The following is a 16,614-nucleotide window of genomic DNA, read 5'->3' as shown; positions in this document are numbered from 1 at the left end:
CCTGAACTACTTTCATGGGGAGGCATCAGTCACATGGCTGAATTCTGGTGATCCTCGGATATTCTGACCTCTGGTGCTCACTGTTGCCCATACAGCCTTTTAGGAAGCCGAGGGCGGTCCTTGTACCACCAGTGCCACTTCCTCCCATTACAGCCTGCAACCCAGCTGTTTCTGGCCTATAAACAGAGGCAATTTCACATGCATTGAATACATTGCTTCTCTAGCAGGGCAAACCCATCCTGTCCTGTGCACACCTTGCCTTTGGATGCTGCCAGGGCATCCACCGGTGAAGAACCAACCCAGACATGCCTGGCCAGCCACTGGCCAGGGAATGGGCTCAAAGCTCCCGAGGTGAGATGAGTTTTGATGAGATCTCCACACCCCCACCCCCTTCTCCACTGTGGAGTTGCTCACAGACCCTCTAGGAAGGCCAGGGTCCCACAGAGTAAATCTTAGGTAAAAGGCTCATGACAGCTCTGCAAAGCACAGTTAGCTGAGGTGGGGCAAGATGTGGGAGGAAGAAATCTTTGCTGAGTGCTCATCACTGTGTGACTTTTGGCAAAATGCCTTCACTGAGCCTCTACAGAGATAATGAGACCAATTTTGCTGGACTGCTTTGTGGATTAACTTCTCTCACTCAACGCTTATTTAATGAGTGTCTAAGATGTGCTGGGACGTTGTTCTAGATGCTGAGGACACAGCAGTGAACAAGAGTGGCCATCTTGTCTTCTCTTTGGTACTCATGTGCTAATCAGAGACATATTAAGCGAATGTGAAAAATGGAGCAGAAAACACTAAAGAGATAAAAAAGGAAGAAACAAAGAGAGACTTTTAAGATATTTAACAAAGAAGATATTCAGCAAGTGTTAGTCACTTGGCCTTTTAAATGTATCTTAGAAACAGACATTTACAAATCCTCAAAGTAGGGAGAAAATTGACATCCTCCTCCCAGATGATGGATCTGGGGCTGCTTCTACCATCCCTTCTGCAGCTCTCTGAAGCCCATTCCTGCTCAGCTGCTCTGGGTCGGAGCCCCTGAGGAAGTAGTCCTACTATGGAGGCTACCATGTTAGAATAACATGTTTCTGTTTCTGTTCAAACTTTCATTCATAGAAAGCACTGGGATGAGGACCTAAAGCTTCCACTCATAGCCCCAAGTTCACTTACTTATTAGAGCTCCATTAAGAGCTCAGCCTTCTGTGCCTTCCAGCGGATTTCTCTCCCTCTCTTCCTCCCTTCCTTTTTCCCTTCCTTCCTCTCTCTCTGTCTCTCTGTCTCTCTCTTTCTGTGAAAATTGTCACACTGTTCACATTCTGGCTAGTCAGGGGTCCTGTGATTCCTACCATTTGCTTCTCTGTATGAAGATAACTACCCCACCCACTCTAGGACCTCACACCCAACAGGCCCCGGCCTATCCTCTGGCTCAAGCCCAGATTTGTGACCATGCTTCTGTAGCCTTCTTGGTCTCCAGTATAGTAACCTCTTTGCTTCTGTTCCAAAGTCTTCATCCTGATCCTTGGAGTCATGACAATCTGTCAGCTGTCTCTTCCTGCTGCTGGTCTATGAACCATTTAAGACCACCTAGCCCAGGACTGGCACTTAGTAGGTAAATAGTAGATTCTCACTGAAGGAATGAGACCAGATATGACACTGCCCTCATCAGAGCTAAGTAGGATATACATAGCTACAATAGCAGCTGGAAGTTGTCTAGGAATTCCATGAGGTATGGTAGATCTCCCTACATCAATCCACCTCTTCTAATCTAGGTTATTTCCTCATTTCTTTCTAGGGCCCTTGTATCATCTTCATTGTTACTTTACTGTTTCTATGTTCAGGTTCTTTTCAACAAAGCAGAATTATCTTTATTCTGCTAAATCTAAAATGCCACTGTGCCACAGTAGATGTTCTGTTTACACTTAAGGATTTTTATTTGATTCACATTGCATTTATGAAGAAACTAGAATTATATCTATCATAGAAAACCTCTAGGAACTTTACAGAGAAGGATTCAATCCTTTCTAATGACCTATCATAGCCAGGTGCCAGTGACTCACACTTGCAATCAGGAAGCTGAGATCTGAGCCAATCTAAACAGGAAAGTCTGTGAGGCTCTTATCTCCAAATAGCAAGTAAAAAGCCAAAATTAGAGCTGTGGTTGAAGTGGTAGAGTGCCAGTCTTGAATGGAAAAAACTAAGGGACAGTGCCCAGACCCTGAAGTCAAGCCATAGTTCTGACATACACATGCACACCTGCACGCATGCGCGCGCACACACACACACAATCCAGTAAGCACTGATGGCTCATATCTGTCATCCTATGAGATCCTGAAGACTGAAGTTCAAAGCCAGCCTGAGCAGAAAAGTCTGAGAGATTCTGTCTTCAAAATAACCAGAAAAATGCCAGAGTGATGGTGTGGTTCAAGTGGTAGAACCCTGGCCAAGAAAGCATAGCCAAGCAAGCAAAGTCAAGCAAGCATGAGGCCAAAGAAAAGAAAAAAGGAAAGGGAAAGGAAGAAAGGAGGGAGGGAGGGAGGAAGAAAGGAAGGAAGGAAGGAAGGAAAGAAAGAAAGAAGGCAGGGCTTTACATACACACACACACATATACTTTACTTTCAACAGAAATCAGATGTATTAATATCCAAAAATATTTATGCTTTGAAGAGTGATTTCTAAACCTCATGAAAGTCACAGAAATAGTAACATTTTGGAAAGCCTTTCAGAAAGAACTATATTAATCAATTTAATATAAAACAAGATTGGAGAATATTATAACTTTATCTCTTTGTTTTGTCAACTAACATAAAGCATCTGACTCCATGCCATGATGCCCATTTTATAGGAGAAGTCAGGGGTAAAAGATCTAACAGAACCAAGATTTATGTTTTTCTCCCACTGGATCCATCGCCACCCATCAGATTATAGCCATTTGCATTTTTTGTAAGAATGTCCTACATGTTCAAATCTGAACTTCTCCAGAAGTAGGACATACAGGTACTCTATTTTTCCCTGAATCCCAGTGTCTCTTAGAGATCCCAGGTCTGGTGAACAGTCGGAAATTGTACGCTGAACAGGCTCATGAATGATTGAAGGGAAAGACAAGCTCTGCCTTTCATATTCCTTAAAAGCTTCCCCTTTACTCAGCTGAAAGGTTTCTCTCCCTGGAAGGTGTATTTTCCCCAAAATAAACCTCAAGTGTGTGTCAATACCAGAATGCAAGTGGATCAAAAGGCCTTTCTTTTTTATTCCTACTTTTTCCACAAAGTGAAAAAAAATTCTTTTGTTACCTAAAATATCTCCGCCAGATCTTACAATGTTGTCTCTTAACGCAAGTGCTTATTATTGTGGCTAATTTGGTCACATATGTTTGAGGGAGAACAATGCCTTAGAAAATTTTAAAAGCAAAACAGCAATCTGAAGCATTTGTTATAATGAGATGTAAATTGCCAACATTGGGAGTGGAGCCGACTAAAATTTGCAATGAAGTGATTCCCCCCCCCCATTCTTAAATTAAAACCACTGGAGGCCTTCCCTCTTCTCCCCAAAGAAACCATCTTTTTTTTTCCTCTTCTTTTCTTTTCTTTCTGATTCTACAACGTTGGACACTGTGTTTTATTAACTGGTTCATTCCTTTATTCATCTGCCATTTTCTGAGTCTCCGTCTTGTGCCTGCCTGTGTTCTGGGCAATTCTAGAGACAGTGGCAGGTTTTACAGTGGCTCTTGGTAGCCCTTCTTTTCAAGTAGGCAAGCTAAGGTACAGCAAGGTGAAGTGACTTTGCTGGCAACCCTTTCAAAATGTGCCTTTGACTGGTTTTCTTATCACCCTTCCTGAAGCTCAGTACCAGGTACCTTCTGCAGTGCCCTCAGGAGAGGCGTCTGTTCCCAACAGACCTCTGACTGAGGATGTTAGGAAATAAGTTACCTGGAGAGCCAGAGATCCTAGTGAGTAGTATTAATGTGTGAAAAGCTCCCTTGAACCAGCATGAGCACAGAGGAGATGAGGGGGGCACGGATTGCCAGGCCCTACTCTGTGGCCGGCCTTTGCTAGGTACTAGGGGTAAGAGCAGACCAGCAGGGGCCTGGCTCACAGAGACCACAGTTTTGCCTAATACTGAAAACAGACAGATAAGTAGATGGTTGCAAACAGTTTCCTATTTACAATGTAAGTACATATGTATAATATATGTAAGGGAATGGACTGTGGGTTTTTTTTCCAGACTCTCAAGAATTCCTTTCATATAGTGGTTGACACAATTTATTTGCAATTCTGCCAAGTTGCTTGTTTCTGTTCTCCATTGAGGTGAGGCTAGAAGGTCAGAGAGGTTAAGTATAGATTAAGTCCATAAGATAGAAGGTACTTCATGTGCCCTAGACTCTTGGCATAAAAAGATATAGTCCTGTGTGCCTCCAGCCTCATCACCTGTGGTAGAGACAGAAAAATAAATGAAGGCACCAGATGTGTCTGTTAGAGTGGCAGAGGAGAGCAGGGAAAGTCCAAACCCCAAAGGAGGATCCAAATCCCATAGTAACTGGAAACCCAGTGTTTAAAACCCAGTGGCCCAGGCTTCAAAGCCCAAACCAACAGGTGATGAAATTACCTACTGCCTTTGAGGGGAGAGGACAGCCTGATGGAGGAGTAGGTATTTGAGTCAGGCCTCCTTCAGTCACTGGTGGATTTTGATAGGTGAATATGGGTAGAGGCACAAACATAGCCTATAAGGCCAGTGTGTGTGTGTGTGTGTGTGTGTGTGTGTGTGTGTGTGTATGTGTGCGTGCGCTGGGTAAACAGCTAGGCTGGACACTTTGAGTAAATAGGAGCCTCTGACCATGAGGAAGGAACTGTTCCTTCTCCTGTCCTTTGCATGTATTTCTAGCCACAGTGTGGAAGTAGAGTCCTATGTATGTAAGTGCAGCCATTTGAACTGTCTATCTTCCTCATTAGCTGCTTCTGATTTTTATGTAGTCTTGATTTCTACTTCTGAGGCAATGAGAAAGGTCACAGACATTCCCACCCACCCACACTCAGCCATACCTCTTCCCTCAAGCATCCTTACTCAGCAGCAGGCCTTCACTTCAGAATTGTTGTCCAAGCTTATTAAAGTACTTCCAGTTCTCTCTCCCCTCTCATGTCATGTAGAATAATTTATGAGTCTACCATGTGCCAAGCACTGACCACCACCCTCCGCCCCCCTCCCCCGTCCCAGGCTCTAAGACTTTACAGTCAAATAAACAAAAAAGAACATTGCAGTCTAATACTGAAAACATACAGATAAGTAGATGGTTGCAAATAGTTTCTTATTTACAATGTAGCGACCCTTACCTGGGAGCAAAGCAGGCCACCTAGGATGTGGCCTGAATATGGGTTGGGCAGATGGAGGAGGTGGCCTTCAAGACTAAGACATCATCAGCACAGAGGCCTGGGGCAAAACAGCATTTGGGAAACCTGGGCAAAGGTAGGAGTAAGATGTGAGCCCTAGAATGAGAAGCAGCTGGTTGTCCTAGGCCAGCAGGAGGCGGTGGTGAGGATGGTAGAGAACATAAGCAAGAAAGGACAAGTTCACGTAGAAGATCTCTTAGGCAGACATCGAAGAGGAGAGGAGAGAATCTGACTAAGGTCATAGCTAGAATGAACTCCTTATTTTGTCCAATAGCCTTCCTTCATGAAAAGAAAAGGAAATGCTATAGGAGGGACATGATCTTGCCAACGATGACCTGGAGGCCAGTGGCTGTGTGGTCTTTCCTACCTATTCCCTTTTCCTGTTGCTAAATATGAAAGCAGGAAGTATCAGCTGAGCCGGTGCTTTAGAAGAAACAGAAGTAACCACCTTCCTCCAGGTCTGAGAAAAGATCAAGTGTTCTATTTGTTTGTGGCTTAGAGACTCAACCAGACATCACATAGAGAGACGAGAAACTTGGGTACGTGCTTCTGAAATCTTAGAATGATTCATTCATTGCTGCCGTTCTTCTATTCACTCAACAAACATTTAGAAAGCACCTACTCAGTGACAGTTTCTGTGACAAAGGGAAAAATAAGACCTAGACCCAGTCCTTGAACATGATATACTTTATTAGGAGAGTATGATTGTGATGTTACCAATCCTTCAACTCTGCCAGCCACACTGCATCTGCAGCTCATTTGCATGTGGTTGCACAATTAAAACATGGCCAAGCCAGGAATGAGACTGGAGAGCTCTCCCTACCAAGATGAAGCAACAGCTTTCATCTGCACTGTTCTGCTCCATAGCCATCTTGTATTTGGCTTTGTGTAGGGTTTTTGTCTAAATCTTTGGAGAATTCAGAGGTTCTTTCAGTTGGCAGCTTCCAGAAACTCAGGATTGATATTCTCATTCTGGGAAGCCCTGTCATGAAGGATTTTAGTAACAAAATCACCACCACCTTCCATACTGCAAGCCAAAGTATAGGTCTTGGCAACTGAATGTAGATTTGCCACCAAATCCCTGCACAAGGAGTTAATAATATAAAGATCTTTAGACGCAATTACCCACGTGGTTAGGATAAGAGATTGGACCTGACTTAAGTCATCTGTTACTAAGGTGAATCCTATTCCACAGACAGTTCCCTGATCCATTAAACAACTAAAGTGTTTGCAAAGGAAGAATTTTAACATGCTAAACTCTGTAGGCATTTGGAGATGTTCTCCCACAAAATTTAATCAAGTCATTTGGCCTAATTTACCTGTTTTCATCCTGTTTTCTGCCCTTCAGTAATCAAGACACAATAGGTGATTTAAAAAATACCCCATCATTTTTAAAGCTAATGGAGAGAAAACATCCCCTTTAGAAACCATTGCCATCTAGCTTTTCTTATCCAGCTTCTCACTGCTTAAATCTCACATAATTTGTGTTGATTGCATTAAAATAAAAATCAAAGTAGCTGCTGGATAAGGCAATCAGGGGCTTAATCTGTATTGTATTTTAATTTCTTTTTTTTGGGGGGGTCCGGTCATGGGGCCCGAACTCTGGGCCTGGGCACTGTCCCTCAGCTCTTCAGCTCAAGACTAATGCTCTACCACTTGAGACAGCGCCACTTCTGGCTTTTTTCTTTTTGCTTATGTGGTGCTGAAGAATCGAACCCAGGGCCTCATGCATGCAAGGCAAGTGCTCTACCACTGAGCCACCTTTCCAGCCTCTGTATTTTAATTTCTTGGTGGGAATGTCTCTATCCAGATACAAAGTCCTAGTGAAGGGGCATGGCTTTACATTTCTCCCCATAACTGCCCTCACTTCCTTCTGCCACAGAGTTTTTGGCAAGAACACAATTTCCATTTCTAGTCATTGCCACTGCTTGTCCAACACAGCTTGAACTGAACCTTTTTTTCCTATTCAGGAAGTTAAGTCCCTGCCTTTCCATGTAGACAATGACACCCTATAAGTGTTCCTCATTCTTACTTAATTAAAGTCTAATCCATTCTTGTCCTCCAGTTTTTCACTGTTTCCCTTGTGACATTCATACGTCGTATTCTTTTCAAGCCTGGGTTTAAGTATAGAACAATGGACAAAAATAGCTACCATATTTTTTGTGCCACTATGTACTGGTAGATGCATAGTTCAAAGAATATTTGCCTTTTCACTCAATAAAATTTTGGGGAATTTTATTTCAGTAATAAAAATAAAATTAAAAAACATGCAAAAAAAAGAATATTTGCCTTTTATTTTCCTTGGAGTTCTAGACAGATCTCTTTTCTTAACTGCCTAGGTCCCGCCATTGACTTGGAAAAAGTAAAGTCAGAATGTCTCGAGCCCGAGCCGGAGTTACGGAGCACTTTCAGTGAGGAAGCAAATACGTCGTCCTATTTCCCTGCTCCTGCACCTGTCATGGACAAGTATATCCTAGACAATGGCAAGGTAGTGTTTAAAGCTCAATATCCATTCCCTGCAAGTGTCTGCTAGTCAGAGTAAAGTGGAGAGTATGGTGGGAGCTTTCCAAAATGGCTGGGCTGATTGGCCTTCTGGCCCACCCCTGAATGACTATTTGCATAATTGATTTGCAATAATTAGTGTAGGTCTGCTGGGACTTTTCCTCTTCCTTCTTTTTTTTTTTTTAAATATGGGGCCAGAGTAACTATAAAACTAAAACAACATTTTAAAATAACTTATGAGTGAGATTTAAAAAAAAAAAACAAATTACCTTAATAGTTGGATGAAGTTGTCCTACCTTCCTATAAAACCAGATGTTTAACATTTACATGGTAAACTAGAACCGAAATACCTGGTTTACAGATAGCAACTCCATGTACATTCACTCACTATTTATGAAGTTTATTCCCAGTCTCCTTCCTATACCAGGGATGCAGAGGTAAATGAAACACTTTTTGTCCCTAAGCCACCTCCCGCTGTGCATTCAGTGGTAGCTACCCCACAATCCTAAGGCCACATACCACTGTTCAGATTTTCTCCTGAAAAACAAATGCCTGAAAAGTAAAGCTATCACCATTGGAAGTCTTAATATCGCGTAATATAACACAGGGCAGGGAGGAAATGGTTCTGATATCCTTGTGAGACCCTGGTAAATTCATCTTTGAGGAGGTCCAACAGAGCCTTTTGTGTAGGCTTGGGTAAAATCCAGATTTAGTGTTATATCCTCTGCCTCCACAGCACACATTATAGACCTTACTTTGGCATTTCCCCAGAGTCATCTGTATCAGTACATTTTTTTTTTTCTTGCCTTGTGCTACAAAAGGTCTCTGTTTATCTGGTATTGTTCCCTAGTGGGTGGATGAAAAAGAAAGATTGTTTGATTTGGGTTTGTCCAGATAAAACCCCACAACTGGCCAACCTGAGCCAAAGCAAATATTGTCAAGCTGAGGAAATGAAACTTGTTAGTCGTCAGGGCTCTCTTGGATATGCTGTTCTTCCCTGCATCTCCCACTGAGTGCTCCTCCCCTGAAGGAGCAGGGCTGACGCAGGCCCAGGCTGACTTCACCAGTCAGCCTTGCAGAGGACAGGCATGGTGACCCAGTGGGAAGTAGGAACCCTGAGTTTGTAGCAGAGCAGAGCTCTAACTCTGTCCTACCTGTGTGACCTTGGGCAGGTCCTTTACCTCTCTGGGCCTCAGCATCCTTACCATGAAAGACAGATTGGACTGATTCTCTCCATAGGTCTTTTGGACTCAAACTGTGTACCAAAGTTTGGTGAATCTTCCCTAGTTGAAGATAAAAGAATAGAAGAATATTCTGGGTTTGTTGATTTTCTTTTAGTCATGTCCACATAGTGGAGTGACTGCAGTTTTTCTTAACATAGCTTCCAAGAGAAATCTATTTCTCTCTTGCTTTGAAGGCTGATGGACAGTTCTGAGCATCGCAAGGAGGCCTCTTTTGCAAAGGTAACATTCTCCCCAAGGAAACAGCTATGGAAGCTCCATTTAATTCTTCGCCCATCAATTGATCAATAGACCTTGGAAATGTCTCTTTTGTTTTACTTTTCTTTTTTTACCCAACATGTTGCTATAAAACTCACCTAGTTTTTGTTGGCAGCTCATTTGTAGTCAGGCAGAGAGATTTATTAAAGGGGAGGAAAGCAGATACCCTAGAGATGGATGGCAGCTTCCCACAGCGGCATTTCTCTCATACCATGAGCACCCTCACTGCTCCTGGCTCCACCTTCTTCTCCCACCCTTCCTTCTCTTTGTGCAAGTAATAGCTGAAGGGCCTGGAGCCCTGAAATGGGATTAATTTAGAATAGGTAATCTGTTTTGTCCTTTTAAGTGTTCACAAGGAAATACTTTGTTGCCATATTTTTAATCACTTTCCCTGACAAATAATACTAACATTCTGTTCAAATATTTCAGCAGTTTGCATGAATAGGTCATACCACACAAGTTACTTTTCGATCCTCATAAGCACATTACTTTTCTTTGTTGAAGATGCTTTATTTCAAAAATTCACTGGAGCCTGGCACTGGTGGCTCACACCTATAATTTTAACTACTCAAGAGGCTGAAATTTGAGGATAGCAGTTCAAAGCCAGCACAGGCAGGAAAGTCTGTGAGACTCTTATCTCCAATTAACCACCAGAAAACTGGAAGTGGCCCTATGATTCAAGTGGTAGAGTGCTCGCCTTGAGCTGAAGAGCTGAAGGACAGAGCCCAGGCCCAAGCCCCATGACCAACAACAACAACAACAAACTCACTGGATCATAAGCCTGCAAAGAACATTAAGTAATCTTAATTTACACATGGCATGAATGAGGAAACACATCTAGAGAAAGGACTCATCTATTATTGAATAGGTTAGAGGCAGTCAGAAACAAAAAGCCACATCTCCTGGCTCCTGGGCAAGTGCTCTTTCCAGTCAATTTTGTTGTACCCCTGAGAGCTGCACACTGCTCAGGTGGCCTCAAGTATGGCGAACTCCTGAGGCTTTGTCTCAAGTGTCCAGGATCAGCCCACAAATGGTTTTACCTGGGGCCATTCTATTCTGTGTTATAACATTGATCAACCTTCTACTCAAGTAAATGTCAGAAAGTGTTCTTTTCTCCAAGGAACAGTAACTCTTCAGAACTGAAAACCAGTGCCATTAAGATGTGTTAGTATACCCAGTTGTTTCTTACATCCATGTTCAGATTGGTCCTGATCACCTTTATAAGGACAGGAGAGGCAAAGCCTTGACCTCCCCTAACTGAAATATGCCATGAGGCACAGACTAGAGTCAGGATAAAGGCTCCACATAGGATGGAGATTTCAGAACTTAGCCCTGGTGCAGTTAAGCAGTGTTTCCTGGATTTTAGGCTGGGGCTGGAAAAATTAACAAGCTTTTGGTGACTGAAGGGAAGGCATTAATTAATTCCTGGACAAGGGGAATGGCATGAGCAGAGATACACAAACAGGCAAAGAAGGACCAGGGTGTAGCAGTCACTGGATTTGGGGGGGGGGGGGCTTGAACTGAGGGCTTGGGCAATGGCCCTTAGCCATTACACTCCAGGCTAGCACTCTACCACTTGAGCCACAGCTTCACTTGTGGCTTTATGGTAGTTTGTTGGAGATAAGAATCTAATGAGCTTTCCTGCCTGGGATGGCTTTGAACTATTATCCTAAGATCTCAACCTCCTGAGTAACTAGGATTACAAGCGTGAACCACGGGTGCCCAGCTTAGCTCATCTCATTTAATCAAAGCAACTCTATGAATTAGCAGATATTATGCCCATGGAATCGTTGAAAAAGTGACAGTTGGTAAAGTAACCAGTTGCCATTAACCCTCTAGTAAGAAGAGACAGAATTTGCACCTAGGAAGACAGTTCAGAGCCCCTCCCCTCCCACTCCCCCCCCCCTCCTCTTTCTCTCATAGCACACTACAAGTAAAAGCAAGTGGAGGAGTTCAGGAGATGCATAGAGGGATGGGCCTATGCTTTAAGTTCATAGATAGACTAGACCTGGGATCTTCACGAATCTTTAAAGACACTCTGAAGAGATCAGATCTAATGTGATAAGAAACAGGGAGCTGTTCAGAATTCCAAGGGATTGACATATAAAAACAGAGTTGGAAGACTCCTGAGGTCATCTAGTCAAAGAAGGAAAGCAGTGTTTTAAGACTATTAATGTCAGTGATTATAGGATGGCTTAGTACAGTGACTGGAGACAAGTCCAGCCCATGGCTTCTTTCCTAATTTCCCTGTCTGCAGGAGTGAATGCACTGAGGGCTGGCACAGGGCATGGCTAGCAGATGCAGAAGAAATCTCAAGAACTGAGCATTAGGAAGTGGCGCTGTAGCTCAAGTGGTAGAGCGCAGTTCGCCTTGAGCTGAGGGACAGCGCCCAGGCCCAGAGTTCAAGCCCCACGACTGACAAAAAAAAAAAAAAAAGAAAGAACTGAGCATTAATGTGTTAGGTTTGCTCTTTTTGACTGCATTAGTACCACATTCACACTTGGAGACAGCAGTTAAAGCTGAGATGAGTTGGGTTACATAGATCTGAGTTGAAATCTTGATTTCAAGGTTTACTGTGTGTTTTGGTAAAAGTAATTTAGACCCTCTGAATCTCTGTTCATAGCTGAAAAACAGGAATAATAGTTTCAACCTATTTCTATCTCTTAAGGTTGTACTGAGGATTGAATAAATTGTATTCAGTGTAGGTACTCCAAAAGTACCAATGACTGCATTGTCTTCAAAAAGCATTGGGTTAAAGTGTCATTGTACATTTAAGAATAAAAAAATTAAAAGATGAGAGGAAAACAAGATCAGGATAGAAAAGGGTAGGCTGAATTCATCCTCCACGTGAAGGTTTTCTGATTCAGAACTTATCCAATTCAGAACTTTATCCAATTCAAAGTTCACTGTTTTCCTTATCATCTCAGGAAGCTTGTGTGGGTGACTCAAGTGTCATCGAGGGAAGTTGACTAAGGGGGCATCAGGCCACCCACCAGCACAGACTACCCATCTGCATCTCCACCTGCAGGAAAAGGCCCAATTTGATCTTGACTAGACAACACGTCTCACCCCAGGGTTGCTTATCTTTCTGAGCAGAACAAACTGATTTTCGATACTGATGTTGGCAACAGAGTGAGGCCAGGTGAACCTGGGTCTCCAGTCACTGTTGTGGTCCGAGCGATCTTTTAAACAAAAGGAAGTGAAGTCAGCTGTAGCAGGTGGGCCGTTTACTTCCTAATAATAGAGAGTAAGCTATGCTACTAGTTTCTTTTCTTTATGATAGTTAGAAAACCTCAGTAATTGGTAAAGAAGTGCTGCTGGCTGACCTGTCCATCTCTGTGCCCACTTTCTTTCCCAAGTCATACTTTACCAGAAAGAGCATTAATCACTTTTGAGCAATTGGTCTTGTGGTTTGCCATCAGTTTGGATGGATGCACAGTCTCTCAGAGCAGGACCTCTCTTGAGACATCTTCTGACCTTGTGATAATGGCGACTTGCAGGTCTTTCTGAAAACAAGGACCTTCAGCTGAGCCTCCTCATGCCCCTTGGAAAGTTCAGCTCATTAGTAGCTGCCTCCCCTCCATCCCACAGAGGCCATTTCCTCCTTTCATAGTTTCAGCAGAAGCTCAACATAAATGGCAACGTCAAAGTCAAAACTATTTTTAATGATTAATCTTAGCAAATGGTTTACAAGTTGTTAAGAGGCAGAAAGGAGCACAGATTTAAAAGCTTGTGGCTTATTGCAAGATCATTCTGGAGTAAAGAGAGTATAGTAATTTATTGACTCTGCATGCCAACTTTCTGGTTGCTTCCCTTATAAAGGAGTATGAGATTGTGTTCATTTTTATGTGCTATCAGAATTAACCTAGGTACATGGTGGTTGCATTTAATTTGACAAAGATCATAGGTATTTTGAGCCAGCAGGATGAACTTTGAGATGAGATACACACCTCCTACTTGATAGGCAGAGAAACTGCAGCTCAGAGCAGGGGAACGGTTCACACAAGCATATCCCCTAATAGTGGCCGAGCCTGGGCAGCTACTCACCTCGTGAACTTCAAACTGAGCTGTAAGTTGTAATCATCTAGGGAGCCTTCAACCATCCTGACATTTACTTCACACCTAGATATGTGTCCCAGAATATTCACATTAAAAGGAGGCTGGTTGGTGTTTCTTCTTCTTCTTCCTCCTCCTCCTCCTCCTCTTCTTCTATTTTCTTTTTTCTTTCTTTTCTTTATTCTTCTCATCTTCATATTATTATTGTTGTTGTTATTACTATTCTTCCTCTTCTTCCTTCTTTTTTTTAATTTGTGTGTGTACTGATACTGGGGCTTGAACTCAGGGCATGGTTGTATCTCTTAGCTTTTTCATGCAGGGCTAGCACTCTGTCACTTGAATCATAGCTCCACTTCTGACTTTTTTGAGGTGCTTAACTAAAGATAAAGAGTCAGGCTGGGAAGGTGGCTCAGTGGTAGAGCACTTGCCTTGCATGCCTGAGGCCCTGGGTTCGATTCCTCAGCACCACATAAGCAACAAAAAAGCCAGAAGTGGCATTGTGGCTCAAGTGGTAGAGCGCTAGCCTTGAGCTGAAGAGCTGAGGGACAGCGCCCAGGCCCAGAGTTCAGGCCCCATGACTGGAACCCCCCCCCAAAAAGATAGTTTCACACATTTTCTTGCACCAGCTGGCTTAGAACCATGATCATCAGATCTCAACCTTTTGAGTAGCTAGCATTACAGGCTATGAGCCACAGCCCAGCTGAGACCAGTCTCTCTAACATATAACACAGAAAGGCATTAAACATTCATGTCTTGAGATTTGGCAGGCTCTGAGTAGCTTTGCAATTACATGAATGTAGTTTAGAACTTATAGCTCTGCCACTTACTAGTTGGGTAACGTCTGGAAAAATCATTTCCACCTTGATTAATCTGGGTTTTTCATCTGAAGTTTAGTTAGTGTCATAATACCATCTAGGATTGCCAAAATTTGAATTAGTGAGTATAAGATCTTAAATAAAGCCTGGCACACTATAGATGTTCAATAAATAATAGCTGTTATTACCCTTAAAGAGCATTTAATTTACTGTGTGTGGCATGAATTCCTGATAGTTGTGTAGCAGTGCTTTTTTAAGGACAGAAGCAGTTTCCAGCTGCCCACCTGTCAGACTAAACAGGTGTGATGTTCTTATCTCTTTCAGGTCCATCTGGGAAGCGGGATTTGGGTTGATGAGGAGAAATGGCACCAGCTACAAGTAACCCAAGGAGATTCCAAGTACACAAAGAACTTGGCAGTCATGATTTGGGGAACAGATGTTCTGAAAAACAGAAGTGTCACAGGAGTTGCCACGAAAAAAAAAAAGGATGCTGTCCCGAAGCCGCCCCTCTCACCTCACAAGCTAAGCATCGTCAGAGGTGAGTCACAGGGCAGAGCCACAGTGGCCGCCATTCCACTCAATCTGCCAGGAATGTATTAGGCACAAACACTGGAGCCCCTGTGTGTTGGGCCCTTGAGCAGGAGACAGTCACACCAGAGCCAATATTCCAGACGTCATTGACAAGCTCACCTAGGACAGGGTGAATGGCTAGGACACAAATACAGCTCCAGGAACCATCATGAGAGAGGGACAGACAGCATGCTGGGAGTTCTCAGGCAAGGAGGCTCCCAAAAAACCAGGGAAGAGTTCCGAGAGAAAGATGTCACTGAATGGGGCCGTGAACATCAGGCATGGAGATGCCGGTGTGGGGAAAGGTACTTCGGGAGGCAGATGACTGGAACAGAAGTGTGGAGATGGGAAAGGAGTGCTGTGTGTGTAGGGAGCCGTAGTTCTTAGGGTGCTAGCTCTGTGCCTGGAACACTAAATGAGAGAAAGACTGGGTGAGGGGCACTAGATGTCATTTCTTTGTACTGTTTGAAAGGGCCGACAGAGAAACAAAGACATTTGTCTCCCGAAGAGACACATATTCTGGACCCCTGGATTTTTTTCTTCTTCCCTTTTCTCCCTCCCTCACTCCCTCCTTTCTTCTCTTCTTCTTTTCCTCCTCTCTTCCAGGACCATATATCTCTCATTTCCTTATCTTCTCATTTCTCTTTGTCCCTTTCTCTTTCCCACCTTCTCTCCCTCCACTCACCAAGCTCTTACCCTCTGCTGGATTCCAAGGACACATAGAAGAACAAGACTTAGTACTCGTCTATGAGGAGCTCATAAGAGAACATAAGAACTCAAAGGAGAACATAAGAACGACTCATTATTGTACAGATAACACAGAACAAAGGGACAGATAGTGGAGCAGAGGGAGAAGAGAGAATATAGTAATTGCTAATTATTTTGAGCACTTATTATGTCTCAGGTTCTGCTTTTTTTTAATGAGTCTGTCTTGACACACTTTTACATATATTAACTCATTATCTCACTAACAACCCAACTGTTGGCTGCTATTATTATCCTTTTGCATAGATAAGGAAACTGAGATGCAGGGATATTAGGGAACTTGCTCTGGTCATAAAGCTGGCAGGATGAGAACCAGGAGTCCCATCAGCAGAGCTGGCTTCAAAACCTGACTCATAGCCATCACCCTCCAAGGGCCAGTCTGCCATATTCTGATGGAGAAAGTAAGACTCAGTGAGTGGCATGTGTATTTTAAGCAGACTTTGTGGTCTGAACAGGTGCTGTGGGAAGGCAACAAATATGTCCATGATCAAGTCAGTTTCTGGTACTCTGAGCATCATAGCAGAATGTGATAGGACACGAGGCTGCCTCAGTTAGGGTATGTGAGGAGGCCTGCTTGACCCAGGGTCCTCTAGCTGGATGTGGAAGACATGCAGCCCTGGGAAGGACTGAAGAATGGAAAGTCTGGCAGAGTAAGCTATAGTGCAAAATCCAGCATGCTCAAGGGGTGAAGAAACTCCAGGGTGAAAAGTGAGGTTAGGGAGGTGGACATGAGCCAGTTTTGCCAGGGATGTGAAGCCATGATGAGTATCTTGTGTTTACCAACTATAGAGGAAATGGAAGCCTTCACTGGGTGAAGGAGTGATTAATGGGAGGTCGTAAGAAGACTGAGGCAGTGATCTGGAGGGGAATTGATGCTCACAGACTAAGGGTAGAGCAGGGGAAGCAGAGATAAATGGACAGAGATTAAAGGACCATCCTTAAACTCAGAATACAGCTACAGGTTTCAGAGCCTGAGTTGAAACCCACACAGTCCCAGCTCGGCTCAAAGGCTTTCTATTGTGAAAGTAGAGC

General features: G+C 43.4%; 2 protein-coding genes across 3 annotated transcripts in view; both read left to right on the top strand.

Annotated features, from left to right (window-relative positions):
• The window catches only part of Agbl4 (ATP/GTP binding protein-like 4), a 977,755-nt gene that overhangs the window by 779,045 nt on the left and 182,096 nt on the right, over positions 1–16,614 (top strand). The gene's annotated exons all lie outside the window — the stretch shown is intronic.
• The window catches only part of Bend5 (BEN domain containing 5), a 50,354-nt gene that overhangs the window by 27,731 nt on the left and 6,009 nt on the right, over positions 1–16,614 (top strand). For both annotated transcript variants that reach the window (XM_013016962.1, XM_013016963.1), the window contains exons 4-5: positions 7,715–7,863; positions 14,572–14,785. In XM_013016962.1, coding sequence (XP_012872416.1) covers positions 7,715–7,863; positions 14,572–14,785 — 363 coding nt within the window. The remainder of the gene's footprint in view (positions 1–7,714; positions 7,864–14,571; positions 14,786–16,614) is intronic.

Source organism: Dipodomys ordii, unplaced genomic scaffold (genome assembly GCF_000151885.1).
Source record: "Dipodomys ordii isolate 6190 unplaced genomic scaffold, Dord_2.0 Scaffold33, whole genome shotgun sequence".
In the NCBI taxonomy this organism is placed as follows: domain Eukaryota; kingdom Metazoa; phylum Chordata; class Mammalia; order Rodentia; family Heteromyidae; genus Dipodomys; species Dipodomys ordii.
This window is presented reverse-complemented; position numbering and strand designations above follow the sequence as displayed.